The 25,502-nt window shown below is 57.4% G+C and overlaps 9 protein-coding genes and 1 non-coding gene across 10 annotated transcripts; 4 read left to right on the forward strand and 6 right to left on the reverse strand.

Moving 5' to 3' along the window:
- Positions 1–61: 61 nt before the first annotated feature.
- DICSQDRAFT_97755 (actin depolymerizing protein) lies at positions 62–1,499 on the reverse strand (the record flags this gene model as incomplete). The annotated part of the gene is made up of 6 exons (XM_007361233.1): positions 62–442; positions 499–555; positions 612–705; positions 761–1,093; positions 1,148–1,326; positions 1,392–1,499. Coding segments are annotated over 6 exons (1,070 nt in total), but the record flags the coding sequence as incomplete, so codon positions are not given.
- A 270-nt stretch (positions 1,500–1,769) lies between these two features.
- On the forward strand, positions 1,770–4,886 carry DICSQDRAFT_132199 (FYVE-domain-containing protein). The gene is made up of 8 exons (XM_007361234.1): positions 1,770–1,896; positions 1,946–3,359; positions 3,408–3,471; positions 3,526–3,816; positions 3,871–3,928; positions 3,980–4,050; positions 4,103–4,295; positions 4,361–4,886. Exons 1-8 carry the CDS (start codon positions 1,858–1,860, stop codon positions 4,652–4,654), a joined length of 2,424 nt encoding a protein of 807 aa, XP_007361296.1. The 5' UTR covers positions 1,770–1,857; the 3' UTR covers positions 4,655–4,886.
- An 812-nt stretch (positions 4,887–5,698) lies between these two features.
- Positions 5,699–9,696, reverse strand: DICSQDRAFT_97759 (uncharacterized protein; the record flags this gene model as incomplete). The annotated part of the gene is made up of 8 exons (XM_007361235.1): positions 5,699–6,001; positions 6,080–6,121; positions 6,423–7,983; positions 8,037–8,495; positions 8,547–8,815; positions 9,126–9,218; positions 9,278–9,389; positions 9,446–9,696. The coding sequence occupies 8 exons, from the start codon at positions 9,694–9,696 to the stop codon at positions 5,699–5,701; spliced, it is 3,090 nt and encodes a 1,029-aa protein (XP_007361297.1).
- A 348-nt stretch (positions 9,697–10,044) lies between these two features.
- Positions 10,045–12,613, forward strand: DICSQDRAFT_78076 (DEAD-domain-containing protein; the record flags this gene model as incomplete). The annotated part of the gene is made up of 8 exons (XM_007361236.1): positions 10,045–10,109; positions 10,161–10,376; positions 10,449–10,763; positions 10,816–11,064; positions 11,122–11,266; positions 11,322–11,792; positions 11,888–12,067; positions 12,168–12,613. 8 exons carry the CDS (start codon positions 10,045–10,047, stop codon positions 12,564–12,566), a joined length of 2,040 nt encoding a protein of 679 aa, XP_007361298.1. The 3' UTR covers positions 12,567–12,613.
- A 750-nt stretch (positions 12,614–13,363) lies between these two features.
- On the forward strand, positions 13,364–15,955 carry DICSQDRAFT_132203 (uncharacterized protein). The gene is made up of 3 exons (XM_007361237.1): positions 13,364–13,426; positions 13,561–14,441; positions 14,515–15,955. The coding sequence occupies exons 1-3, from the start codon at positions 13,379–13,381 to the stop codon at positions 15,794–15,796; spliced, it is 2,211 nt and encodes a 736-aa protein (XP_007361299.1). The 5' UTR covers positions 13,364–13,378; the 3' UTR covers positions 15,797–15,955.
- A 39-nt stretch (positions 15,956–15,994) lies between these two features.
- Positions 15,995–16,087, reverse strand: DICSQDRAFT_t21. Its single transcript has one exon. It is a non-coding gene; the product is annotated as a tRNA-Ile (tRNA).
- A 59-nt stretch (positions 16,088–16,146) lies between these two features.
- Positions 16,147–17,240, reverse strand: DICSQDRAFT_152046 (P-loop containing nucleoside triphosphate hydrolase protein). Its single transcript, XM_007361238.1, has 5 exons — positions 17,081–17,240; positions 16,955–17,023; positions 16,880–16,896; positions 16,477–16,815; positions 16,147–16,408 (listed from the first exon to the last, which is right to left on the reverse strand). The coding sequence occupies exons 1-5, from the start codon at positions 17,215–17,217 to the stop codon at positions 16,209–16,211; spliced, it is 762 nt and encodes a 253-aa protein (XP_007361300.1). The 5' UTR covers positions 17,218–17,240; the 3' UTR covers positions 16,147–16,208.
- A 270-nt stretch (positions 17,241–17,510) lies between these two features.
- DICSQDRAFT_152047 (mitochondrial import receptor subunit tom40) lies at positions 17,511–19,028 on the reverse strand (the record flags this gene model as incomplete). The annotated part of the gene is made up of 5 exons (XM_007361239.1): positions 17,511–17,773; positions 17,839–18,360; positions 18,480–18,575; positions 18,636–18,793; positions 18,857–19,028. The coding sequence occupies 5 exons, from the start codon at positions 19,026–19,028 to the stop codon at positions 17,663–17,665; spliced, it is 1,059 nt and encodes a 352-aa protein (XP_007361301.1). The 3' UTR covers positions 17,511–17,662.
- A 1,017-nt stretch (positions 19,029–20,045) lies between these two features.
- Positions 20,046–22,125, forward strand: DICSQDRAFT_97767 (heat shock protein HSS1; the record flags this gene model as incomplete). Its single annotated transcript, XM_007361240.1, has 3 exons — positions 20,046–20,086; positions 20,147–20,441; positions 20,503–22,125. The coding sequence occupies 3 exons, from the start codon at positions 20,046–20,048 to the stop codon at positions 22,123–22,125; spliced, it is 1,959 nt and encodes a 652-aa protein (XP_007361302.1).
- A 615-nt stretch (positions 22,126–22,740) lies between these two features.
- DICSQDRAFT_143398 (uncharacterized protein) lies at positions 22,741–25,491 on the reverse strand (the record flags this gene model as incomplete). Its single annotated transcript, XM_007361241.1, has 17 exons — positions 22,741–22,811; positions 22,881–22,931; positions 22,994–23,229; positions 23,285–23,303; positions 23,363–23,486; positions 23,545–23,549; positions 23,604–23,644; positions 23,696–23,753; positions 23,810–23,869; positions 24,059–24,088; positions 24,146–24,167; positions 24,248–24,460; positions 24,593–24,738; positions 24,845–24,919; positions 24,968–25,039; positions 25,094–25,391; positions 25,450–25,491. The coding sequence occupies 17 exons, from the start codon at positions 25,489–25,491 to the stop codon at positions 22,741–22,743; spliced, it is 1,563 nt and encodes a 520-aa protein (XP_007361303.1).
- Positions 25,492–25,502: the final 11 nt, after the last annotated feature.

Here is a 25,502-nt window from a genome sequence, read left to right on the forward strand (position 1 = left end):
GCTTCAGACGCATACATAGAGCATACCCTGGTGTAAACCAGTCACCCTGTTCACCTAAACAGCTGTTTATAGCGGTCGGGATACTCTACATTGCGTATACACTCCAGCATCGTCCACTATCCTATCACCACTATCCCGATGGATTACCGTGGCTTCCTGCCCGGACCCTTCGGACGTGCGAATGGTTTCCTATCGCCACCTTCAGCAGGACCACTTGCTGCGCTCGTCGGTACGTCGGCTCCGGCTAAGCCCAGCTCGGAGACAAGGTATTTCTCATCCAGCTCTGAAGGATCCGAGGTCTCGACCTTGCGCGAAGACAAAGTGGAGGTACTACCGGTTGAGGAAAGGAACTCTTTCACTTCCTTCACGACGAACAGAACGGCGCTCGAATATAGCATGCGGTGCCTCACGGGAGAGGCAGAGGGGCAAGAGTAGATGGGGACTGTGCAAGAAACGAAGTAAGTCTTTGTATGCCGTGAACCCTCAAAGTCTACTTACCGACTTCTCGACGCGGGGGAGAAGTGATGCTCTGCGGCCAAGCAAAGAAGGCATACGCTGACATGCATGGTAGTAAGGTCGCGCCTGATGGCTTGTATAATATATGAACGTACATGGCGAGTCCAGAGGGAGGGAGCTTCCCAGCTGCGAAACATCAACTTGGTTGGTAGACGTTAGTAGTAGCGTCTCCGTCGTAGGATCAATTGACTACCGATCTGCAGTAAGCACGATATGACGAATCTTTAGGTCTCAGCGCAATCACCAGTATCACAAGCCGACTATCATCCGCGGTAACAAGGTCTTTGATAGCTTCTTCCGCCTCAGGAGACCATTTCAAGAAGACACCTTGTCCGACATGATTCTGTCTTGCCCGGCTGCCTTCGTAACTCCGTCCGCCTGCTTCGCGTTCTGCGGCCTTGACGGCTTCCATCTCTTTTTCTCTTGCGCTCAGCGGCTTGGGGGCAGCCAAATGACGCTTATGCTTCGCGTACGCTTCCGCATTGACATCTTCCTTCGCAGTAGCGAAGATGCTGTCGGTGAAGTGCGTTGATCCAAGGCTCTTAGTCAGGGTATTGCGCGTAGCCGCATACAGCATCTTAGGCAATCCGTATTCGTCACTGCAGTACATATGCATGGGAGGCTTGCGTACCTTGTCCCTGACCTTTGCCGAGTCGGGCACATAGTACACAGCCAGCCATTCCGTAGGAGGGTCGTCCAGCCGGACCAGGACATACGCAGGCACGCTCTCTTCTAAAATATCACCAAGCTTGTCGAGATCCTGCTCTAGGGTGCCCGATGGTGGGTGAGTGCCATCTGGAACGAGAGATTCTGGCAGGGCGCGAAGTCATCATGAGCGGCCAGACAGAGTGTAGAGAAGTGACACTGGCGGAGACCATTCTGAATGGAGATCTTGAGGAATCGTACGTTCCCGGAATCCACAGCATCGGAAAATGCAGAAGTTAGCTCTGGAGAGACAGCAATCCCCGTCGGCGCCGACATGGTCGTTGTAGAGCAGATGCAGCAGAGGTTGCCGCGGAACTGAGGCCGCAGGGAGGTGAACGGGCGGCTAGATGAAGACCGGCGCGGATGTCCGGGGTAAGACACGCCTCTCAAGCGCCCATCGGTGACCGCACACTTCGGAATCGGACTACCTGTGTAGCACTTGCACCCAGCCTCGACGTACACACTCTTGCGGTGGCATCCGTCTTCTCCAGCTTCGTCGGTGAGCCTCTCCGCAGGTCCTCAGATCCTTGCGTGACGACGACCGACAGCAGGCGGCTCTTTCGGCGCTGGTTCACCGCTCCACGCAGCTAGCGTATTTGGCCGTGGCACTCACTCTCAACTCTCTTCTGCCACACCATGGAGAACCCGCCCTATGTTCCGTATCAGGCTTACAAGGTACATACCATGCTCTCATACTCTTGAGTCGTCTCACTATGTGCGGTAGTCCAAGCGGCACAATCGTGTCCAATCCCACCCGCAAGCAACCTCGAACGGCGCTCCTCCACCCTTGCAAGCTCGCCCGAATCCTACTGTCATCAATGGCTTTGCCCAAAGCGAGCCCATAGTACCTCATGCGTCTAACGGTGTCGCCGATGCGGAAAAGCGCTCCATTGCCACACTCAATGGGCGCAGTACTCTGCAACGACCTGTCTCAATGATAGATACCCTTACTCACCTACGTCAAGAGTTTACTTCTCCGCCCTTGTCTGATGCGAATGTCGAGAAAGTATCAATTGCGCTGCCTGCGGAGAGGACCATTGAGAAACCGGCTGAGAAGCCTCTTCCGCCTCCTCTGGTGGTGCCATCCCCAACGGCCGTTACTCCAAGTCTTGTGAGGTCGCCCATCTCTTCTCCCAAGACTTCCCAGCCAGCTTCGCCCCCTCCAGCTCCTGTGCCGCTATCGCCTCAACCTAGTTCTCCATTACCGCTCTCTCAGACTAGCTCCCCCAAAGTACTTGGGAAGGCTGTCGCACAATCGTCCCCCGCCGCTGGCCCTTCGACCCTTTCGCCGGTGGCCTCGGACAGGCCCGTGGCATCCCCCAGGAAGTCATCGACGTTCCGACATGTACCCTTGCGTCCGCCTGCGGCGTCTAGGCCGACCTTGCAATCATCTCCGCTCAGCCGTCCAACTAGCATGATCGTCCAGAACACTTCCTCAATGCTTGGCTCACCCCGATCTTCGCCATGGAACCTCAACCAGCCTACCAGTGCCGTGTCCTCGGCCGTCTCGAGCCCTGTCATGCCTGCGCAAGACCGCACGCTGCCCCCTATACCGGCTTTCGAACTCCAGCCACGGCCATCCCAATCCCTCTCCGCCGCCGCCGCCGCCTCCTCCAGTCCCACGCCCATAGCGCCGATACATGCCCCCGTTGCCGTGCCAAAGCGCTCATCAGTACTGATGACATCCCCGGCACCAGATGTAGCACCGCCTACGCATCCTGTATCTTCATCTACGCCTCCTACAATGACGCCATCGACATCGACTTCTTCTGCTGTTCCATCTACTGCGCGGACGCCTGCTCGGTCACCAGCGCCCTACCGACCTGGTTTCCAACCGAAGGGTGTGTACCGGCCCCGGACAGATGAGTTCATCGACGCGCGGAACCGGAGTCGGGATGCTGGACGGATAGAGCGGACACGACTGGAGCGCCGTCTGGAGAAGCTCATCAACTTGCATTTCCCTCCTCCTGGACAGAGCAAGTCGGAGGCTGCAGAGCCTCGGCCGAAGCACGAGAACAGACGTGCTTCTTCGTTCTGGGATCTGGATCTGTCGGAGTTGAGGAGCAAGAGCGCGGGCGATCTGTGGCGGGAGGTTGTGCAATCGCAGGCTTCACAAAATGGCAAGAACGATGTCCGAGGTGAGTTGATTGGCTCAGTGCGCCTCGCAAAGTTGACCTGTCTTGTAGTCGCTGAGCAGAAGATCACACCTTGGGAGGACGATGCTTCCGTGTCGCAATGTCCTATATGCTCGTAAGTGTTTCCAGTGATATCACCCACATCCCGGAAACCTAATTCTTTGTGAAGAGCATCATTTCATCCCCTTACCAATCGGAAACACCATTGTCGACTATGTGGACGTATCGTCTGCTCATTGCCAGTGAAGTATCCCCAACGACCTCAGACATGTTCTCTCTTGTTTGTTGTGGACCAGAACACAGGTCGAATAGAGGAAGTCGGGGAGGGCGTTGATTACGGTGTGCGGAGACGCAGTACTGCGGCACCTGGCAAGCCGCAGAGACGAAACAATATGCTCAGCGATGAGGAGAAGTTCCTGAAGGGCGTGCGGGTATGTCGTGATTGTCGACCCGTGCTCCTGTAAGCCCTCCGTCACGTTCATTTGCATGTCATGCATCTGATATGACTCTTCAGACGACAGCAGTACCGACATGAAATGGGCGTCGTGCCTCTCTTCACGCGACTGTACAATGTACGTTTCCCGATGCAGTCTGAGATGCATAACCCAATGCTGGCTATCTAGGCTCTCATCTCGCTTGAGAAAGAAATCGAGGACGAGTTGCCGGTATTCCAGGAGCTTGTCGTGAACCTTGCGTATGTTGTTTCACGCCAATGTGCTCGATTGGTCACTCACAATAACGAGCAGCAGGCAGGAACGTCCGACACCAGAAGCTACAGCTGTACGAAAGCGGCTGCTAGAGGCGTTCGGGCAGTTTGATGCCCTAGCTAAGCGTATACGACAGCTGCCCTGCGCACCAGGCAGTTCACAGGATCGTATACAGGGAGCCATTGCTTCTCGCGCGAACCACTTTCTACAGAAGAACATGTTGCCGCTCCAGGTAAGCCGCACATGGTTCATGCTCCTTCATAGCCCCACTCAGCGTATTGGTCATCTCAACGACAGTCACTGCCAAAGCCCAACGGCAAGAAAGCAGGTTCTCCCTCTTCCCATAGCCCGAACCCCCCAGAAGACCAGATCATCGACCCCGACTCGGAGGTCGCACGTGTCCTCCAGCCGTTACTGGAGCAGGAGGCGTTGCTCGAAACGTTCGTCGAAGAGGCCAAGGCACACCGGAAGTTCGAGGACGTCAAGACGCTTAAGAGCAACTTGCGCGAGATACGCGCGGAGATCGAGCGCATTCTTGTCAACGCGGAGGAGCAGGCCCCAGCGACGAGAAGGACGTCGGCAAGGACATGAGGCTGCATGCGAGCGTAGATCATACCGCTTGATATCTTGCTCTAGAGGCCTTGTCTTTTGTGCTTGCTGCTTCGATCGTGATAGTGCTACAATGTCAGCAGATCTAGTCGCTGGTGCTTCACGGGTGGCCTGTCCAGGTAGACTCTTCTTGCCGTTCTAGGTCGCAATATTGTCGCCTTCGGTCCGTTTAATCCTCCTCTGAGGGAAGGCCAGACGACTACATGTTACTGAGAGCAGCAGCCACCATGGCATTTTGGCACATGACGTGCAAACAAAAACATCAGTCAATGCGGAACCGTACGGGCCTTAACGGGTCGCGAAGACGCGTACATCTGACGGCAGACAGGATCGAGGCGGCAATGCGGTGTATGGGAGGGAAGACATGGGATGATAAGGTGCTAAACTACTAGTACGGGAGCATTAAGACATGATGACACGTGCACAACATGAGTGAGACTATGAACGGGAGATGGATAGAGGGGAACGATGCTAGCCGTGACAATGCAAAGGGATAACTGTATGGATGACGAGAGAAAGTACGGAAACGTAGCGGTGACTATGGAGGGAGAACACCGAGGCCTCGATGACGAAGACGTAACGCATTAGCGGAGATAAGTTATGTCGACCGAGCGACTGAAAGGGTTCAGGATCTGATGAGTCGAATGTTGATGCTGTAAATGATGCTTGATGTATGTAAGCGTATACTGCATCCTCTGAACGTGCCCGCATGCCTGCTCGCGCGATGACATATCCCTTATGTCCATGCGCAGCTCCCACTCCGCAGAATCAGCACCCCGGACACCAGCCAGGGTTAAGTGACGCCCATTCTGAGCATGTCCACCAGCGCACGCGGCGTCAGACTTGACCAACCTTGAGGGGACCGCTCGAAGCACCACCGGAGCAACGCTGAGACGAGTGACAGAGGGCCGTCCCGTCCACGTCGTAGCGCCTCCACATACGTATATAGTCTCCTCTCCGAGACAGCAACGAGCAATCCGGACAGGAGACGGCTTGAGAGCGACAGCAGGCAGCTGCAAACCAGCGCTACAGCAGCTTCGAGCTCCCGACGGGACCAGCCACGCGGTTCCTCGACAAGTTCGACGCCAGTCGCCCGTCCTCGGGCAAGCCAGTCGCCAGCGGCGACAGGCCAGGCGACGGCTGCGCGCCCACGATGCTTGCGGCGGCAGTGGCGAACCCGACCATGGGCGAGTACGAGCGCAGGCCGGGCGTCGGCGCGGGCGAGAACGAGGAGATGTGGAGGAGCATGACGAACTCCTGCGTCGCGTTCGTCAGCTTCACCATCTTGGTCCGTAGCGTCGATGATAATTGTGTCGGGTTCTGTGCGTGCTTGGTGTGCCCATTTAGGTGGGAGGCAGCGAGGGAGGATGCGGGGGTGGGCGTTGAACTGGGGCCGTTGGCATTCACGGCACCGCGCGTCTTCAGGGAGTGCGACAGTTGGATAACGGTCTGGCAGAGGTGACAGGGGGCGGCGGTTAGTATCCACTTCAACCACTAGCACGCACTCAAACTCGGAACGGGTAGCAACGCCAACGGCGTAGGAGCGCAAACAAAACGGCCACACAGAGTGGTACATAAGCCCATGAACACTCCCCACCTCCGGTGTACAAACCGTCCCGGAGAACGGAGAAGAGCTCGAAACTAGGCAAGCAGTCCCAGAGCGGCAAAAACACTGGCAGCATGGTCCACCACGCAGGAGACACGAGGCCGCGGCTCGCCGCCGACCGCAAGCGGGAAACGCACCACTCACCTTCACAAATAAATGCGCGTCGTCGTGCAGCGCCCGCCCGTCCACGGCCTGCGGATGCGGATGCGACGCCCCCTCCTGCTGCACCGCAGCGATGCTCCCCCTCAGCCGCTCCGTGACGTCCTTCGCCCGCCCCAGCACCTCCCGGAACTCCTCTCTGGCCCTCGCGTTCGCAACCCCGTCCTCCCCCTCCGCGTCCCCCTGCTCCTCCGCGTCGAGCATCTCGTCCATCATCTCCCAGATCTCCGGGGCGGCCTCCACGGCAGCCCTCATCGCCCCGATGACCTCCTTGTCCACGAGCGTGCTCGACCCCGACAGCGGCGCCGGGAACGCGGCGCCTCCGAGGGACGGTGACGAGTGCGATGCGGTCAGCAGCGAGCTCTGCGAGCCCTGCCTCGAATGGCTGGCCCCGACCCCTCCATGCCCGTGCGAGTGCCAATCATGCTGCTGCTGCCCGAGCGGCAGAACAAGCCTCCGCATCGTCCGCACCCCGTGCGTCGGCGTCGAGTGGCCCCCTACACCGTTCATCAAGCTCGCACTCCCACCCCCGCTACCACCACCACCATAGCCACCGCCGCCCAGGGGGAGGAAGCTAGACGGCATCAACGGCGTGGGCGGCGGGTCGACGTACGACGGCAGCATCTTCCCGATCTCGACGTCCTTGGAGCTGAACGAGCCCGCATGCCGCCGGCTGAGGGTGATTTGGCTCTTGCCCAGGTCCAGGGAGCGCTGCTGCGGCGTGTTCGTCCGCAGGTGCGAGCGCTGTTGCGGGGACGGCGTGTCCGGCGCCTGCTGTTGCTGTTGCTGTTGTTGTGCGGGCAGGAAGGGGGAGGAGACGTGCGGGGGCGCAGACGCCGGCGGACGCGGCTTGTCCCCACCCGCGCTCGGTGCGCCGCGCACCGTCGGCGTCTTCGACGCGTACAGCTTCGACGCGGGGGGCGGACGCGCGTCCCACAGGTACGGCCGCACGGCGTCGACGTGCGCCGCGATCGCCGCCCACGCGGCGGCGATCTCGGACATGGCGCCGTACAGGACGAGCAGCATCTGCCGCGTGTACCGCGCGTCGTCGTGCTTCGCGAGCACCTTCAGCTGCAGCGAGAGCATCGAGACCGCCTTCCCGAACACCGTCACGTTGTCCCGGCAGCTCTCGATCACCGCGCGGCATATCGACGGGCTGGGCAGCGCGCGCCGGCTGACGGTGTCGAAGCGGTCCAAGGTGTGGATCAGGTGGGTCATGTACGAGCTCGCGGGCCCGAGGACCTTGAGCAGGACGGCAGATAGCCGCTCGTCGATCGCGTACACCGTATAGTGCTGGAGCGTCTGGTATATCTGAGACAGGGCGAACAGAATCCCCCGCACAGCGTCTACAACCGCGAGGAGGGATTCGGGGATGGCTTTGGAAATCGTGGCGGCGGACAGGGTGGATAGTCGACGGAAGTAGGAGTTACGCTCGCTGTCCATCGAAGGAACGGGCCTCTCAAAGGGCGCCGCTCGATCCATGGAAATGGGGGACGCCGACACGGGTTCATCGGTGATGGAGTGGTGGGGATGGTGGCTGTGGATGCTGGACGACGGTGAGCATAGCCAGACACCTGTCGCGCACAAGCAATTACGCACCTGGGGAAATGGTCAGCAGCATGGGTAGCGGCTCGCGGCGCGCCGTTGGCGAAGTGCTGCCGTGCAGGTCTCAGATCAGGTAAGCTCTTCTTCGACGAAGGAATAGGCTTTAGTGAGACTTTAGCCGTGCCGTTGATACCGTTACCAGTGTGGTGCGCGTGGGAGGGGACCCGAGCATGGCCGACATGGAAACCGTTCGCCAAGACAGAGTCGTCGGTGGGAGAAATAGCGCTTTCTGGGGAACGAGGAGACGGCGTAGCGCTCTTCGCTATACGAGAAGAGAAGAACGGATCCAAGTGCAGACGAGGGCCGTCATCCATCGTCGGCTTTCGAGAAGGTCCGGGAGAGTGGTCAAGCTGGAAGTAGGACGATGCATCCGACTCAAGGGAGAACGAACGCGCATGATACAGAGATTCGGCGTGTACGGAGGGTGTCCGGTCACTACGAGGAGCGTCCAGGCTACGAGACATCATGAAACTTGAGCAGACCCAACAGAATCTCAAGACTTACAAACTCGAGTCGTTCCCAGAATCACTCGTGATGGAGTCGTCACTCTGTTTCCGCTCACCCGACGTACCAGCATTGTCCTCCAGCCATGCCTGCAGATGTCGGATCCACTCCGACATTGACTGAGGATCATTGTTGTTCTTCCCGTGCTCCAGTACCGGTATTGGGGGCCATTCCAGCGGATTTTGGTCAACTTTCAACAATGTTAGTTGCTTAAACTTGGCCAAATACGGTGGCAGCCTGTGTAGCTTATTTCGGGTGAGGGAGAAGACCTATACGAATATGTTAACGGAAGTCTAAGGTTTGTTCGGAAACATAGGTTGTTGAGCGATTGCCCCGTACTTCGGGACTTCCGTGATTGGTCTAGCGCGCCATTCAGTATCGCTCAGACCCGGACAGGACCGTTAGCTCCTGGCCGCACGCGACGCCAAGGATCGGCAGTTAAGGGAAACGTCATACACAGCTGAAGGACATGTAGACGCTCCTTTTCCAAGTCCGGGAGCACAGGCAAGACCTCTGCGAGGGGCTGTACATCTCGCGCGGCGGTGCTGCTTTGTATGAGGAAAAGGCATAGACTCGTACCCGTAAGTTTACCAAAGAACCCGGTTGGGAAGGTAGGCGCTTGATCTTGTTCCGACTTATGTCTAAAATCTCCAGTGACGGCATGACAGTCAGCTGCATTGTACGTTGTACTTAGTCGGAGACAATGGGAGCAGCAGCACGGGATGACGCACAACGTCGGGGAAAACGGTGAAGCTATTATTCTTCAGGACGAGATAGCGCAGGCGGGACAATAGGGAGAATGCCATGGGTAGAGTAGTGAGGCGGTTGTGGGCAAGCGCGATGCTGGAGAAGGCGTGTGAGCCGCGCGGACGGGTGGGGTGTAGAGCTAGAGAACGCACCGTACTACAGAGCTCTCTGTGCCTGTCTGCTCGTCGTGGCCGACGGTGGCGAGTTCCTCGGCGCCAGACTCGCCAACGTCGGTGAGGCCCTTGTAGGCGAGGTCAAGGGTTGCGCCTCCATCTGGAGACTTTGCGAGTGCGTCGGTGATATGATCTCTTGTCAAGGAGAGGGAAGGGAGCGGGGAGAGCGCGGCAGTTCTGGACGTGGTGGAGGACTTGCGTGCGGAATGTTCGCCATCAGAACCAGACATACAGAAAGCAGGTGCGCGGAGGAGCCTAGCGAGAGAAGGGCAAAAAGCAGAGGAGGAAGAGGACGGTCGCTAGGACAATGGAGAGAGAGAGAGAGAGAAGGGGACCTTGGATGAAGGAGGCCGACGCTGGGAGAGCAGGACGCGGTCCGTGGCCAACGCAGAGGACGCAGACCTGGACTCGGACTCGGGCAGCGCTCAGCGTCTGCTCGATCTTTCAAACCGTAACCGTCACGCCCCCGCCCTCCTTGTCACACGTCACACCCGCGTCCTCTTCCAGGCGTCTACCGTCCAGACCGAGAAAGATTGTGCGGCGGCCCAGTCTCACTCTTGCCTCCGCCTGCGCCGTTCATGGCCGCTTCAACAGCATTCGCTGGAAAATGGGAATCCCTCCCAACCCCTCTCACACCATGGATGTACGTTCCTATGTTGCGTGCCCGTCTGTAATCAACTTGACTTCTACTCAGTCTAGATGTTATCCACTCAATGGGTCACTCCCAGATGACCCCCGTCCAGGCCTCCACCATCCCCCTCTTCATGCGCCATAAGGACGTCGTCGTCGAGGCTGTCACCGGCTCTGGGAAAACTCTCGCCTTCGTCATCCCCATCTTGGAGAAGCTGATACGCAGAGAACGGAAGCTCGCCAGAAACGAGGTCGGCGCACTCGTGATCAGCCCCACCAGGTGCGTGCGCTCCCATTCGGACATTTCGCATCTGTCTTATGTTGATGTCCTGACACGCCTTGTCTATCCCAGAGAGCTCGCGACGCAGATACACTCCATATTCTCCCTCTTCCTCGACTCCCAACCCTCCCCACGCCGTCCTTCCCCGCCGCCGGACGAAGCTTCTGGCTCCGACGTCCAATTGGACGTTACACCTGAATACCCACCCCCGCTGCTCATCGTCTCTTCAGATTCTCCCCCAGCGCAAGACGTACAACGCTTCCTGTCTACTGGTGCCGACATTGTGATCGGCACACCCGGTCGAGTAGAAGAGTTCCTCCTTGGGAAGGGAAGGAATATTGTCAGCGTCAAGGAGCTTGAAGTTCTCGTTCTCGATGAGGCAGACCGGTACGTGCGTCTCAGCTAGCGTCACGATGTGGCCGTTGAAACTCGTCTGCAGTTTGCTTGATCTGGGCTTCCAGGCCGCCCTGACCCGCATACTCACCGCCCTCCCGAAACAGCGGAGGACAGGCTTATTCAGCGCCACTATGACAGATGCGGACGCCCTGTCAGAGCTCGTCCGGGTGGGATTGCGCAACCCGGCGCGCATAGTTGTCAAGGTGCAAACCAAAAAGACGAAGGGAAGAGCTGGTGCCGACGGCATCAAGGCGGATAAAGAGACCGTAGAGGAACGACGCATACCAGCCAAGTAAGCTGTCTTCTCTGTATGTCAAGGTAGCCATCATTCAACATGTCGGCGTCGCAGCCTGCAGAACTACTACATGTCATGTCGCGCCTCCGAGAAGATGCTCCAGCTCACTCGCATCATCCGGCACGAGACCCAGAAGCAGCAATCGTCGCGTTTCATCGTCTACTTCGCGACGTGTGCCTGCGTAGATTACTTCTACAGAGTCGGTGCCTCCCGCTCGCGTTCCGACTGTCTCACTGACGCACCCGGCGACGTAGGTCCTGGCGCCCCTCCTGCCAACCAACACCACCCTGTATTCCCTACACGGCCACCTGCCGCCCAGCACCCGGACAAAAACCCTGGCCAATTTCACAAATTCCCCGGCGCTGCCATCCGCCCCGTCAATCCTCCTCGCGACAGACGTCGCCGCGCGGGGCCTGGACCTGCCCGACGTCGACGTCGTCATCCAGTTCGACCCGCCCACGGACACCAAGGCGTTTTCCCACAGATGTGGACGCACCGCGCGTGCGGGCCGGAGCGGGCGGGCGTGGGTGCTCCTGGTCGGGCGAGAGGTCGACTATGTCGAGTTCATGGCGGTCAGGAAGATTCCCATGAAGGAGCGGCCGCGGTTCGCGAGCGACGGGACGCCTGTCTCACATGACGACACGGACACGGATGATCCGGAGGTGTCGAGTGTCATGGATGCAATTCGGAAGAAGGCGCTGACAGACCGCGCCCTGCACGACAAGGTGATTTACGTTTCGCGTGGCCTGGCTTCGCACGCCCTTCGCACGCACTTGGTACCGACGTCACTGACGCGCTCTCTATTCCGCGACTTGCTCAGGCCGTGAAAGCATTCGTCTCGTTCGCGCGTGCGTACTCGAAGCACGAGGCGTCGTACATCTTCCGCGTGAAGGACCTCGACTTCGTCGGGCTCGCGAAGAGCTTCGGGCTCCTCCGGCTCCCGCGCATGCCCGAGCTCAAAGACGTGCCGAAGGGCGGCTGGGAGGACGCGCACGTTGATGTAAGCTCGTTCCCCCCTTCTCCTTCCCATCGCTCCCTCCCCCACGCTGACAGGAACCACCCTCGCCGAATCCCTTCTCCTTCCCGTTCGCACGCTACAGTGGAATAGCTACAGCTACGCCGACAAGGCGCAGGAGGCGAAGCGGCTCGCCGAGTCCGCGAAGCCTGTGCCGAGCGCGGAGGAGGTCGAACAGCGCAAGGGGCTGCGCGCGGAGAAGCGCAAGGCGAACACGTCGTGGAGCGACAAGATGCGCAGGAAGGAGGAGCGCGAGAAGAGGAGGGAGAAGAAGGACAGGAAGAGGAAGTGGGAGAGGGCCAATCAGGCCCACGCTGGGACGAAGCGTGGGCTCGGGGACATAGACATGGACGGGGAGAAGGGGAACGACGAGGACGGGGGCGACGATTGGGACGCACTGGCGAGGGAGGAGAGGCTGGCGAAGCGGGTGAAGAAGGGCCAGTTGAGCCAGACGGAGTTCGACGCGGAGTTCGGGGATTTGTGAGATGTGTCGAGATGGGTCAGTACGACGTTGTCCGCGTATGTCGGGACGACATGACGATGCATTGGCCGCGTTGTTGGTCGTGTTTGGTTTGGCTCGCGGAGTGTATGTATCATTGTATCCTCGTGTATCACGCTCGAGTGGTGCAGCAGTCTTATGGTGCAGTTCACTTGAACGCCTCCGCCTTTGTACGCGATTAAGCGCGCGTTTAATTGTCACGTGACTTGGCAATATGCTCGTATCAGTTGTCGTTGCTTAGCAGGCCTCGCGAGAGCTCACCAGGCTGCACAGATGGAAGTGCAAGCCCAAAGAACCTCCATAGAGCCATTACCCCATGACACGTTAGTGTCTGAACCCTCCCATGCATGGCCCAAGTTCAAGGATGCAGATCCGTACAGGCGATGGTATGGTATTATATAAGCATGAAATTACTCTTTGGGGATATAGACGCCCAAATCACGTGCCGTAGCAGAACTGGTACGGCCATTTTTGCCAGTTCTCACCCTATCGAGAATCCCCTTTGGGGATCGCTCCCTCTGTTCAATTCCTTGCAATTCACACAAAATTGACCGAAATCATGAATATCTGGAGGACTTATGACACGGCGCCTAACGGCGTACAAAAGTGGAGGCGTTTAAGTGAACTTCACCATAGCATCAATTGAGCGTCAAATCTATTCTACTAAGACATGCCCTTGCCGCCCTCGTTTTCGAGTGATCTCGCCCCCCCAATTTCTTTGTCTGTTGTTGGCCTTGCTCCACCGCTGCTCGCTCGCCAACGCCTCCCATCCTTCGTATTTTCGCCCTCCGGGTATCATGAGCGCAATATATGGACCGGCAAGGTTCAAACGACGCCGATGTTATGTACGTCCTCTTCGTCTATAAAATGTGTGTCCTCAGCGCCCTTTCTGCGCGTCCCTGACGCGACGTCCACGCCCGCCGCTCCCCCATCGCTTACGTTCGCCCGTTGACGTGCAAATTTTCCGTGTTCGCTGCAGTACTTCGACGACGCCGGACAGCCCCGCCCGAACGGCGTGGGGGGCAGAGGCTGCCCCGAAGGCACGCGCTGCGGCTTCGCGCACCCGGACGATCCCCAGTGGCCCACCGCATCGGGCAGCGTGCCCGTCGCCGTCGCACACCTGCCTCCCCCGGACGCCAGGCTGTCCTTCGCCGCAAACATCGCGCATGTGCCCCCGCCCCCGCCGAAGACTGCGCCGCCCCCTGCCCCGAAGGAGCCCCCTCCCTCGGCGCCGGCCCCCGCGCCACTTGCTGCAAGCCCGAGCTCGAGCGTGAACGCAGCGCCGGAGGTGCGGCCGCGAGAGATCGAACGCATCCCGAGTGGGCCTAGTGCGGAGCGCGACCGCGGCAGGGACGTCAGGGAGAAGGAAGGGGAGAAGGGGAAGGGGAAGGACGGGGAAGGGTCGCGCTCGCGCTTCCCTGACGGATCGGGACGAGCGCCGTTGCGCGAGCAGTCGATTGGTGCTTCGTCCATCGCGTCCTCGTCTGACCCCCGCGTGCGCAAGAACTCCGCTGCTATGAACTTCTCGGACAGACGGAGAGAGGACGAGCGTGATCTGGACAGGGATAAGGAGCGGGCGAGGGAGAGGGAAAGGGAGAGAGATAGGGAGAGGGATAGGGATAGGGAGAGGGAACGCGAGCGGGAACGGCGGTATCGGGATGAGGACAGACGCAAGGACGTCGATAGGCGCAGAGAAGATGACAGGCGATATGACGAGAGGAGAGGAAGGTCCAGGGACGACGACTACCGGCGACGCGACGAGGACGACCGACGGTCAAGGCAGAGGAGCGTATCGAGGTCTCGCTCGCGGGTAGAGGTATCGGAGGAGGAGAAACGGCGAATATGGATGGATCGCGTCAAGTAAGTGGCATTTCACCAATCAAAAATCCTTATCCCTCTCTATTCATGGCCTTCTGGATATCCTCGTCCTCAGGACTCTCTCCGAGTCCGTCCTCGCTCGCACAGAGCACCTCCGCCTGCAAGAAGATGCCTGGACATACGAGCGGCTGCGTAGATCCGTGTCCTACGAACAACTCCCTGCGGAGGACAAGGAGCAACTGGACAAGCTCGTCGAGGACACCAAGAAGGCATTGAGGGCGAAGGAGGCGGAGTTCAGCAAGGCATTGGCGAAGCTCATACCGCGCGACTTCTTCCCCTACGCACAACCTCCCGAACGACAAAGCGACGCGGCGTTCTGCGAGATGAACGCCCTCCTCACATCGCTGCAGAACGACGTCAAGCTCATGTACGAGGCTGTCGCAGCGCTGCAGGCCACTCCCATACCTCCCGCCCCTCAGGAAGAGGATAGAGATCGAGATACGTCGGGACCGAGTAGCGACCGCCCCAAAAAGCGTCGTCGGTTGTCCGTAGAGGCCGAATCGTCTCGTGCGCAGGATGCTCCTTCGAATCCACCTGGACCCACTAAGGAGGAGCTGGCGCAGATGAGGGACGGTCTCACCGAACTGGCCGGGCGTCTCTCGAATGTCGAGAACGACCTTGAGCAGTACTCGAGCAAAATCGACGACGAGGTTGAGGCCCAGCTCGACTACCGTCTCCCGGACCTCGTGGTCGTCCCAGACGAAGACAAGAAGACGAGCGTCGAGCTAACGCAGGACGTCGACAAGCTCCGCGGAGACGTCGAGGACACAGAAAAGCGCGCGGAGGTCGTCCTCGCTGCACTTGCCAAGCTTCAGGTCGATGAGGACGGTCAGGAGGACATCAACACCCAGCTCCGGGAGCAAAACGCGAAACTCACACAAACCATTGAGGAGGTGTGTAGCGTTTGCGATGTCGTGGTTCGCGTCTCGTTAATGGTCGCACCTGTCCAGATGGAGGCGCATCAAGCAGAGATGTCGGCGAAGCTCCAGGCTCAGACCCTCGAAATCAACGCCCTCAGTGAGGCCGTCCGGGCATACATCTCTCAACCCCAGCATCCCGCGCCTCCGCCACCGCCTTCAGCTGCCGAGATCATCGAGACGGTGCGACCCCCGCTGCTCACGGCGATGCACCAACAGATGCAGCCACTCCTCAACGAGTCGCATGCGCACATCGAACAAATGCTGAAGGACCAGCTCAATCAGGTGAACGGGGCGCTCTTGGCGCAAATCACACCTACAATTCGCGCTGTTGAGCTGGTCTCCAATTGGGTGGACAAAGTTCGAGCCTCCCCAGCCGCTGATGCTGCACCGTCTTCCGTACCAACATCCTCATCCTGAAGCCAGTGAGAGCACGGAGAACGTATATATAGCGCAATCTTGACCCTCCCCCATAGACCAATGGATGTACTCGCATTGCACTGTACATATAGCTCATGCAGATTGCTTTTACTCTACTGTGTAGTATAGTCGTGTAGGAGTGAATTCCATGTAATATCTCATTGGGTGCGCAGCCATGGCCCCGGCGCAAAAACGAAATGGTCCCCCCGAGGATCGAACTCGGAACCCTTGCATGACAAGGCAGAGATAACCCTATAAGTACAAAGCTCTAACCAGTTGAGCTAAGGGACCGTAAGGCGTTGTCGTTCCTGAAACAATCTGAGTGGGGGACGCATGGAAATGAAGTGTTTTGCTTGCAGAAGGTCCAGCCCAGATCACAATTGTTACAACAACATCAAAACATCATAAACATCTAAACATCCGGATGCACGTATTCCTCGCGCAGTCCCTGTGGTGTTACCCGGACGAAGCGCGTCCCAACGCGCTCGCCCTGCTCAGGCGAGTGTGTGATCCACACCAGAGCCTTGAGGTTTGAGTTCCTCGCCTTGACTTTCTCGACCAAGTAATTCTCCACCCTTGAAGACGACTCGGAGTCGAGCGCCGAGGTGGGCTCTACAAAAGGAGTATCCGGAGCGCCGTTAGCCCCTGCTCTCGCTGGGCATGACAGAAAAAGCACTCGCCATCCAGCAGAAGGACCTCCGCAGTGCCCAGACCCACAGCCAAGGCGAGCGCGACGCGCTGCGCCTCTCCTCCGCTGAGGTTCGACCAGTTCCGGTCCCACAGGTCGTGCTCGACGCCCCAGTTCTCGGCGAGGTCGATGGCGTCATGGTATGTCACGTCTGGCCCGTCCTGCTTCGTGCCAAAGATGCCGGAGAAGGCTGAGGCAGCCTTGGAGGATGTTGAGGACTGGCTGTGTACGGCGAAGGTGTGTACTGCCTTGAGGAAGTCCCGTGGTGTCCCCGGCAGGAGGGAGGCCCGCTGCGGGACGTACATGACCTTCGTGCGGAAGGCTGGTATGCCTGGCGACGGACATAGGATCTTAGTCAATCAATGGACCATCCGCGTACGATAGACGCTGCACACCAAAGGATTGTGGTGTTCTGTAGGAAGCAAGGATTAGTATGCACGCGTGTGAATAGACTTCTGACCTGGACGTACTGTCCACGGTACAGTATGTCCCCCGTGTATAGGTTGAGGTGCGAGATGCATTTCAGTAATGTCGACTTGCTACAGACATGTAAGTACCCGGTGATGAAGCGTATCTGCAGCTACTACAGAGCTCACCCAGAACCACTCTTGCCCTGAAACACCAGCACGTCGCCCTCGTTGAGAGTCAAATTGACGCCACTGAAAATGGGCTGGGTCTTGTCCTTGTAGTAGCAGCTGACATCCTTCAGCTGAAGCAACGGCGTGATAGACATAGCGTAGGTAGCAGATATTGTACGAAACCCGTCCTGCTAGGTAGTGGAGGTAGTAGGTGCATATTGAACTCGAAGCTTCGCTGTGCCTGGGCTGCGGCGGGCGAGGTTCAAATGCCAGCTATTTCGGGTAGGTGACGTTGTTGCCGATACTAGCGCCCGATCTGTTCAGCTTGCGCGCACGCCGCCGCAAAACATACTGCGGCCTAACAATTGCCCATGAATCGACAGAAGACATGAAGTATGTCTTCTCGACAGAGACATCAAGCAACATTGCGAATGAAGTACACAATAACGTAGCAGTTACAGTCTCAAAGACCAGGAGACACGGCTCGTATCGACGTGAATGCAAGATGCGAGTGCAGTATTATCGGAGCATGAAGAGGGGTGGCAGTGCGTATATGCACCTAATATTCTATGGCTAGTAAGATACTTGCATGTCTCAGTGCTAGGGCGCGGACAACCCCGCTGATCCGGGCGGAGGAGGCATCAGGGCCATCTCCTCTGGAGTGAAGCTCGCGCTCTCGATCATCACGCCTACACCGACCTTCGCCGCATTCTGCAGAGACGAAATAGCATCAAGTCAGCATGAGATTACGACTACTGCAGAAAGTGTAAGCGTACCTTGAAGTGGTCGATCTCACCCGAGACCAAGAACGAGAACGTCGGCGCAAACCGCTGCTCGAGGTGCGCAGCGACTTTGCCCGTCGAGTCGACTTGCGCCCTGAACGACGCCATGCGGAGCTCGTAACGCGCCGCAAGGCTCGCGAGCGCGTCTCTCCTCCCTTGGCCCGCGACGAGCTGCAGATCGGCAGCGACGTCGACCTTGTCACTCAGCTTCTGCCAGTACGTCGCCTGCAGGATGCCCGCGCCCTGCACCTGCGCGGTCGCGATCCAGTTGCGGTCCGTGGAGGTGTACTTGACCATGTACGCCGCCGCAACGTCGGCCATATCCGGGGACGGCCGCTGGAGGACGGCCTCGACGCCGAGCGCGAGGTTTTTGGTGAAGGACTGGAGGTAGGAGCCGATGTAGATGCCCGTGCCGTCCGCGGGGCTGGGGTTGACAGCTTTGGCATTCAGCGTGTAATCCGAGCCCTGGTAGTCGTGCTCGACCTGGAAGAAGTTCTGGCCAGCTTGTGACGAGAGCTGTCGGCGTAAACGTATGTTAGACCGCGCTTACTTGAGGCAATGAAGAGGTGAATACGTGGCGAACGATGCAGAGCGCCACGGCACCCAAATTGTGCATCGAGGAACAGGAAACTCACCTGAGCCTGAGCCTTCGTCACATTGTTGGCAGTCCAACCCTGGTTGATGCGCCCGGACATGCTTCCGTCATTGTCGATGTTCCCGTGCAGAAACAGCTGTGCGACACGCGTGAGCATAACCAGCTCAAGCAAGCATTTGTTGAGCTATGTGCTCACGTTCTCATTGGCAAATATCGCGCCGAAGTGATATGCTGGTGGCGCAGTTTGCGAGCCCAATGTGAACGAATGTGTGACGTTGAACGCAGGGTTCATCGACAATGACTTCGACAGGTCAGCCCTCGCGCCATCGAACAGATAGTTGTTCAGAAGCGTGTCTGGAAGCACGAGAAGTAAATATACTTCTGAGGCTAATCAGAAGGTTGGGTGACGCGACTGACTCTTGGCCTCCTTGGTGAGGTTTTCGGACGTGCCGGGGTTAGGAAGGTCGAGAGCCTTCCTCCACGCAGAGAAGCGGTTGTACAAGCTAAACGGCCATCGTGACGCGGACAAAGAGGAAGGACCAGGGTCGGGGGCGGGAGGGTCGACGCTGACGGGGATGGAGGAAGACATGACGACTGAGGACGATGACCTGCGAGCGCTGCTCTACGTCTCCAAAAATTCCGGCCAGCGAGGCGGCGACGCGCCCCATTAGGCAATCCCATCCATCCTCCGTCCGGCCTGCACCGACATTCCCGTCAAGCGCCCGCTTGCGAAGCTATCGGCCGTGGACGAGGAGAGTATGTATGTACGGTACCTTGACTGCAGGCGGCACCACGTACGAGAGACAAAACACACGACCTAATGATATATCTCTGGCATATATTGCTGAGGAGAGAGGCCCGTTGTTTCGGGCAGTTGCTCTCCTCTTCCTGGTGAGCATAATGCGTCTAGACAGTACACGTAGTTGAACATGCTTTAAACACGCTGACGTTGATCTCCACAGAGAACATAGCCGTGAGTCGCATCGATTGCTCGCCGCATGAACGAAATAGGTACAATGACACGAGACGATCGAGCACTCGGCAAGATATCTCGACAAAGACACTACGAGGACTCAAACGGGTCGGTCGGAAGCCGTTCAGAGCTTAGTGATCGCGCATCTGGATATTCAAGGTGCATCCCCAAGGATCTTCGAGAAGCACATCGAGGCTCGAAAGTCGCAGACTGGCCTGGAAAGTAGGGTGTCTATGACGCGGTGTGTACGCGCGTAACGCGACCTTTTGCGACGACGCGAGACAAACGTCGTGGTCTGTGGTAGAGGCAGGAACCTTCGTGGATGTGGATGGGATTGTCTGCGCGGTTCTGGCAATGTCTTGGGTATGTTCTCGTCACAGCTGGTGGACGGGAGGCGCTGTGTCACACGTGACTTTTATGGGTGACGTGACGGGTGGAATGCTCTGGAAAGGGAAAGAAAGAAGGTGGAAGGTCCCCGAACGCGGTCGAACTCCCGTCTCGCACTCTCGTATATAAACATGGGTCCCCCTCCGAAGCCCCTCAACGATTTGCATAACGATCTCTTGTACGCTCTCACCTCATCTTATAATCCTCTCGCATCCCTTTCCCCCTTTTTTCTAATCCACGACCAAAATGACCAAGGCTGTCGGTATTGACTTGGGTACCACTTACTCGTGAGTAATTTGGCGCGCCTTCGCCGCTTGCGAAATTTGTACTGACTTTGATCATTTCAGGTGTGTCGGTGTCTGGCAGAATGATCGTGTCGAGATCATCGCCAACGACCAGGGTAACCGCACAACACCCTCGTATGTCGCCTTTACGGACACCGAGCGTCTCATCGGCGACGCCGCGAAGAACCAAGTCGCGATGAACCCTCACAACACTGTCTTCGACGCAAAGCGTCTTATCGGTCGCAAGTTCACCGACCCCGAGGTTCAGTCCGACATCAAGCACTTCCCCTTCACGGTGTTCGACAAGGGCGGCAAGCCATACATCCGCGTAACATACCGCGGTGAGGACAAGGAATTCGTAAGTAGCTTCGCTTGTAAATGTGTTCTCGCGCGAGAGTTCTGACATCGTTCTCTTCTAGTCCCCCGAGGAGATCTCGTCAATGGTCCTCGTCAAGATGAAGGAGACTGCTGAGTCGTACCTCGGTGGTACCGTCACCTCCGCCGTCGTTACCGTCCCTGCCTACTTCAACGACTCGCAACGTCAGGCGACCAAGGATGCCGGTACCATCTCCGGTCTCAACGTCCTCCGTATCATCAACGAGCCCACCGCGGCTGCCATTGCCTACGGTCTCGACAAGAAGACCACGGGCGAGAAGAATGTCCTCATCTTCGATCTTGGCGGAGGAACTTTCGATGTCTCCCTTCTGACCATCGAGGAGGGTATCTTCGAGGTCAAGGCTACCGCTGGTGACACGCATTTGGGCGGTGAAGACTTCGACAACCGTCTCGTCACCCACTTCTCCCAGGAGTTCAAGCGGAAGCACAAGAAGGACCTCTCCGGCAACCCTCGTGCCCTCCGTCGTCTCCGGACTGCATGCGAGCGTGCGAAGCGTACTCTCTCTTCTGCCGCTCAGACCACGATAGAGATCGACTCTCTCTATGAGGGTATCGACTTCTACACCTCCCTCACTCGTGCGCGTTTCGAGGAGCTTTGCCAGGACCTCTTCCGTTCGACCCTCGAGCCCGTCGAGAAGGTCCTCCGTGACGCGAAGATCGACAAGGCTCAGGTGCACGAGATCGTCCTCGTCGGTGGTTCGACTCGTATCCCTCGTATCGTCAAGCTCGTGTCCGATTTCTTCAACGGCAAGGAGCCCAACAAGTCGATCAACCCTGACGAGGCCGTCGCATACGGTGCCGCCGTGCAGGCCGCCATCCTCACTGGCGATACTTCGGAGAAGACGCAGGACCTCCTCCTCCTCGATGTCGCGCCTCTGTCGCTCGGTATTGAGACTGCGGGTGGTGTCATGACGCCGCTTATCAAGCGTAACACCACCGTCCCGACGAAGAAGGCCGAGATCTTCTCGACCTACTCCGACAACCAGCCTGGTGTGCTCATCCAGGTCTACGAGGGTGAGCGTGCGCGCACCAAGGACAACAACCTTCTCGGCAAGTTCGAGCTCTCCGGTATCCCGCCCGCGCCTCGTGGTGTTCCTCAGATCGAGGTCACGTTTGACATGGACGCGAACGGTATCTTGAACGTCTCTGCATCGGATAAGACCACCGGCAAGTCGAACCGCATCACGATCACCAACGACAAGGGACGTTTGTCGAAGGAGGAGATCGAGCGCATGGTGGCCGAGGCCGAGCGGTACAAGGCCGAGGATGCCGCAGCGACGGAGCGCATCTCCGCGAAGAACGCCCTCGAGTCGTACGCGTACAACCTCCGGAACTCGCTCACGGACGACAAGCTCTCCGGCAAGTTCGACCCCGCGGACAAGCAGAAGCTCGAGTCGGCCGTCAACGACACCATCTCATGGCTCGACAACGCTCAGGAGGCGTCGAAGGAGGAGTACGAGGAGCACCAGAAGGAGCTCGAGGCTGTCGCGAACCCGATTATGCAGAAGCTCTACGCCTCTGCAGGCGGCGCGCCCGGTGGCTTCCCTGGTGGTGCTCCCGGCGGCTTCCCCGGTGGTGCCCCTGGTGGCTTCCCCGGCGGTGCTCCGGGCGGCGAGGACGGCCCGAGCGTCGAGGAGGTCGACTAAGCGGTGGGCGTGTTGCTCTAGGTGCTCGTCGTCTGCATGGTCTTGTTCTCGGTTCGCATACGCACACGCATTGTTTGGCTGTTTGTTACGATCATGACGTCTGTGGACTCCGAAAGTAAATGTAGCATGTATCATAGTTGCATCAGTTAGAATCTGCACATTTCTTTTCTCTCTCATATCTTCTGTGTGTGCGAGTGAGCTCGAGGCTTTATGGAGCCTTCATCCTTCCCTTTCCAGGTCTGTTGTGCAGGTCCCGAGTGTAAACGACTGATGTCTAGACGGTGCTATACAAACGGGGGGGTCGCCGGCGACTTCGGCTCTCGGACTTCGCGCGAACCCAAGTATTGTCTACGCAAGTATACGCTTCATTAAGTGAGCTTTTACCTTGCAGTTTTTGGTCTCAACAATCAGAAGTGGACGCCGGGTAAGAGCGCTTAAGTAAGTATATGGTGTACTGAATGCTCACTCTTGGCATTTAGAACAGATTTTCATCTCAGGTGGTACTTCCCATTCGCTAATACGTCTCCGTAGAAAGGTTATGCATACAATTGGTACGATACTACGCAAGCGAGGATCCGGGAACTGAGAATGAAACTCAATCAACGCTCACTACTACTAGCCTTGGACTTTGAGAACACCGGCCGCGACCTTGCCTCCCGCGACGGGACGACTCAGCTTGTTCGCACCTGTGCCCACAACTCCTCGTTAGGCACAGAAGCTCGCGCAGGCACAAGCAAAACAGTGGTCAAGCGCACCTGCTTTGACAATGAACGTGGCGCTCGGGAAGCCGTCCAGGTTGGGGTTGCCTGTATGTAGGGTGTGTTCAGTGAGACTCGGCGACGTAGTCATCAAGAGGAGCGACACTCACTGATGTTCCTCATCGCCCAGTACGTCGCGTTCGCCTGGTGGGGGTCGAGCGTGAGGGTGAAGAAGCCGCGGTACGAGCCTTCGCTCCACTGCAGGTCAGTGTTCACCGCGACGTAACCCGTAGATACGTTGTCCGCACGCTCCGGCGTCACATTCGAGCCGAATGGGGACCCGGACGTGACTGCAGTCCCTGCAAATTCCACGCCGATTGCGCCGTCGCCTGTGATGGGGTTGTACCTGACGAAGAAGGCATTGTCAACATATGTTGCACTTACAGTGGGGGTAGACGAACGTGACGGTCTGGTTCGGGTCTAGCGGAATCGCCATTTGAGCTGACAGGGACTGGGACAAGTCAGATAGAATCACTTACGAGCGAGATCGCTGACCCAATTGGCGTGTGAGTCCCCGGAAAGAATGAGCGTGTTGCTGATCTTATTCTGGTACAAGTGATCCAAAATTCTGTTACGGTTCGAGCGGTAACCGTCCCAGGCATCCTGCATCCATCATTCGCTGAGTAGGATATAAGAGACAGCCGGCTGTGCGGCTTACAACGTCCACTGCAACAGCACCATTAGTGGGTAGAACATGCTATAACCTGTGGGGATACTCACAAGCACCACTCTCGTTCAACATCGTGAAGACAATCTGCTGCCTACACGAGGATTCAGCCAGGACAGCTGACAGAGACGGCCCATGCTCGTACCCTACAACGCGCCATACTGCACCCCGAGCCTTCGATTGCGAGACTGTGTCGTAGAACCCTGGTAGCTGCCCATCAGTGGGGATAACTTCTGACATGCGAGTACCAGGTACGTACAGGCTTCCTGCTCCGGGCCCATAAGCGAGCGGTTCGTTACATCCGCGATGGAGTTGATGACTACGTTCAAATTCAGTGCGATGCGTTTTAGGACGTAGACGTATACACATACATCCTATTTTCGATAACGGCATCGAATCAATGAACAATGATCCAAGGATAGGGAAACATACCGGTGTTATAGTAAAGCTGTCATAAGCATTTGGTTCGGATTGTATCTCAAATGCTACATTTCTCGTGAAAACGAACTCACATCAGTGATGTCACGGTCGTATTGGCCTGTGTATGGCGTCAGGTCAGTACGACTCGCCTGACAAGTCCAATGTAGCTGCTCACGAGTGTCCAGCATCGTGAGATCCTGTGCGCAGGTGAGTCATTGGACATTGGTTAGTTATTAATTACGATCTTACGCAGCGCAGGCGGAGAGAAGCGACATACCAGAAGCTTGCCAATCTGGAAGTTGCGCCAAATACGAAGCTTGTCGTCGGGATCAACCTGTCGGATGGGCATCCATTCGTGATATGCGCGTACAGCAGCAAGCTTCCTGTCTGTGAAACACGCGCCCGAGGGAGAGAAGCTGCATCCGACGCTCGTGTCGTTGCTGTTGGCGGTACCGGCCTTCCAGGACTGATCGGCGACTTCATGGTCATCCTGACGAGTGCAAATGTTAGCCGGGTACATCAGGGACGATCCAGGACGGTGTCTTACCCTGCTCGCGGAGAAACCCAAGCATACGCCATGTCAGTCAACCCATTGACCCTTATGTAGAAGTTCTTACCATACAGTGATCCAAGGACCCTTAACATGAGCATCCCTCAAGCTTACATCCGTTCTGTACTGATTCAAGCGTTGGCGATAGTCCGCGATGGTCGCCAATTCTCTGCCAAGAGTTTTACGGCCGATCGGTGCGCTAGGGTGTCCGGTGTAAGCTTGATTAGCATAGGCGCATTGAATAGTGGACTCACCCGTTACCAAGAGCTTCATATATCTATGCATATGCAGTGAGTGTGTGCAAGCCTCCTTGGACAAAAATACGTACATAGTCGCCGAGGTGCAAGAATATGTCCGCTGTGGTGTTGTGTGCCGCAACTCCATATGCGTTGAACCACCCTGGTCGTTGTCAATACCAGCACTGAATATGAGGATTCCGCATCGTACCTGCTTGGTATTGGGAGCAACTGAACACTGCGAACGTCAAGGGTTTCCCTCCATTCACCTGCTCGGCTGGGGCTATCGGCGACGGTAAGCACTACGATAAGTAGCTCAATTGAAGAATTGACATACTGTCTGGGCTGGAAATTGTTCGCGTGTTCCCAACAGGGCTTACGGTGCTTGTGTTCGTGCAGTCGGCAAACTGGAACCAGTAGTGGGTGTCGGGTTTCAGGTTCGTTGCCTCAACCTTCAAGGTCCAGTCGACATCATAAGTGGTGAAAGCATCCCCCGAGTCTACGGGACGACCGGAAAGCTTGGCGTTGTCGAAGATCTTGAACGACACACAAACGGGGATGCTCTGGTCGGGAAGCTGCGAGCCAATAGGGACTGCACGGGTCCAAAGCAAGACGGAATTGTCCAAGGGATCTCCCTGATCACAAGTATCAGCACGTCGAGAAGTCTGACAGTCTTATTTACCAGGAACGCACACTAGCAACTAGTTGGAGAAGTTCGTTAGGGTAATGGGACATCATGGGCCAAC

This window comes from Dichomitus squalens (assembly GCF_000275845.1).
Source record: "Dichomitus squalens LYAD-421 SS1 unplaced genomic scaffold DICSQscaffold_2, whole genome shotgun sequence".
Taxonomy (NCBI): domain Eukaryota; kingdom Fungi; phylum Basidiomycota; class Agaricomycetes; order Polyporales; family Polyporaceae; genus Dichomitus; species Dichomitus squalens.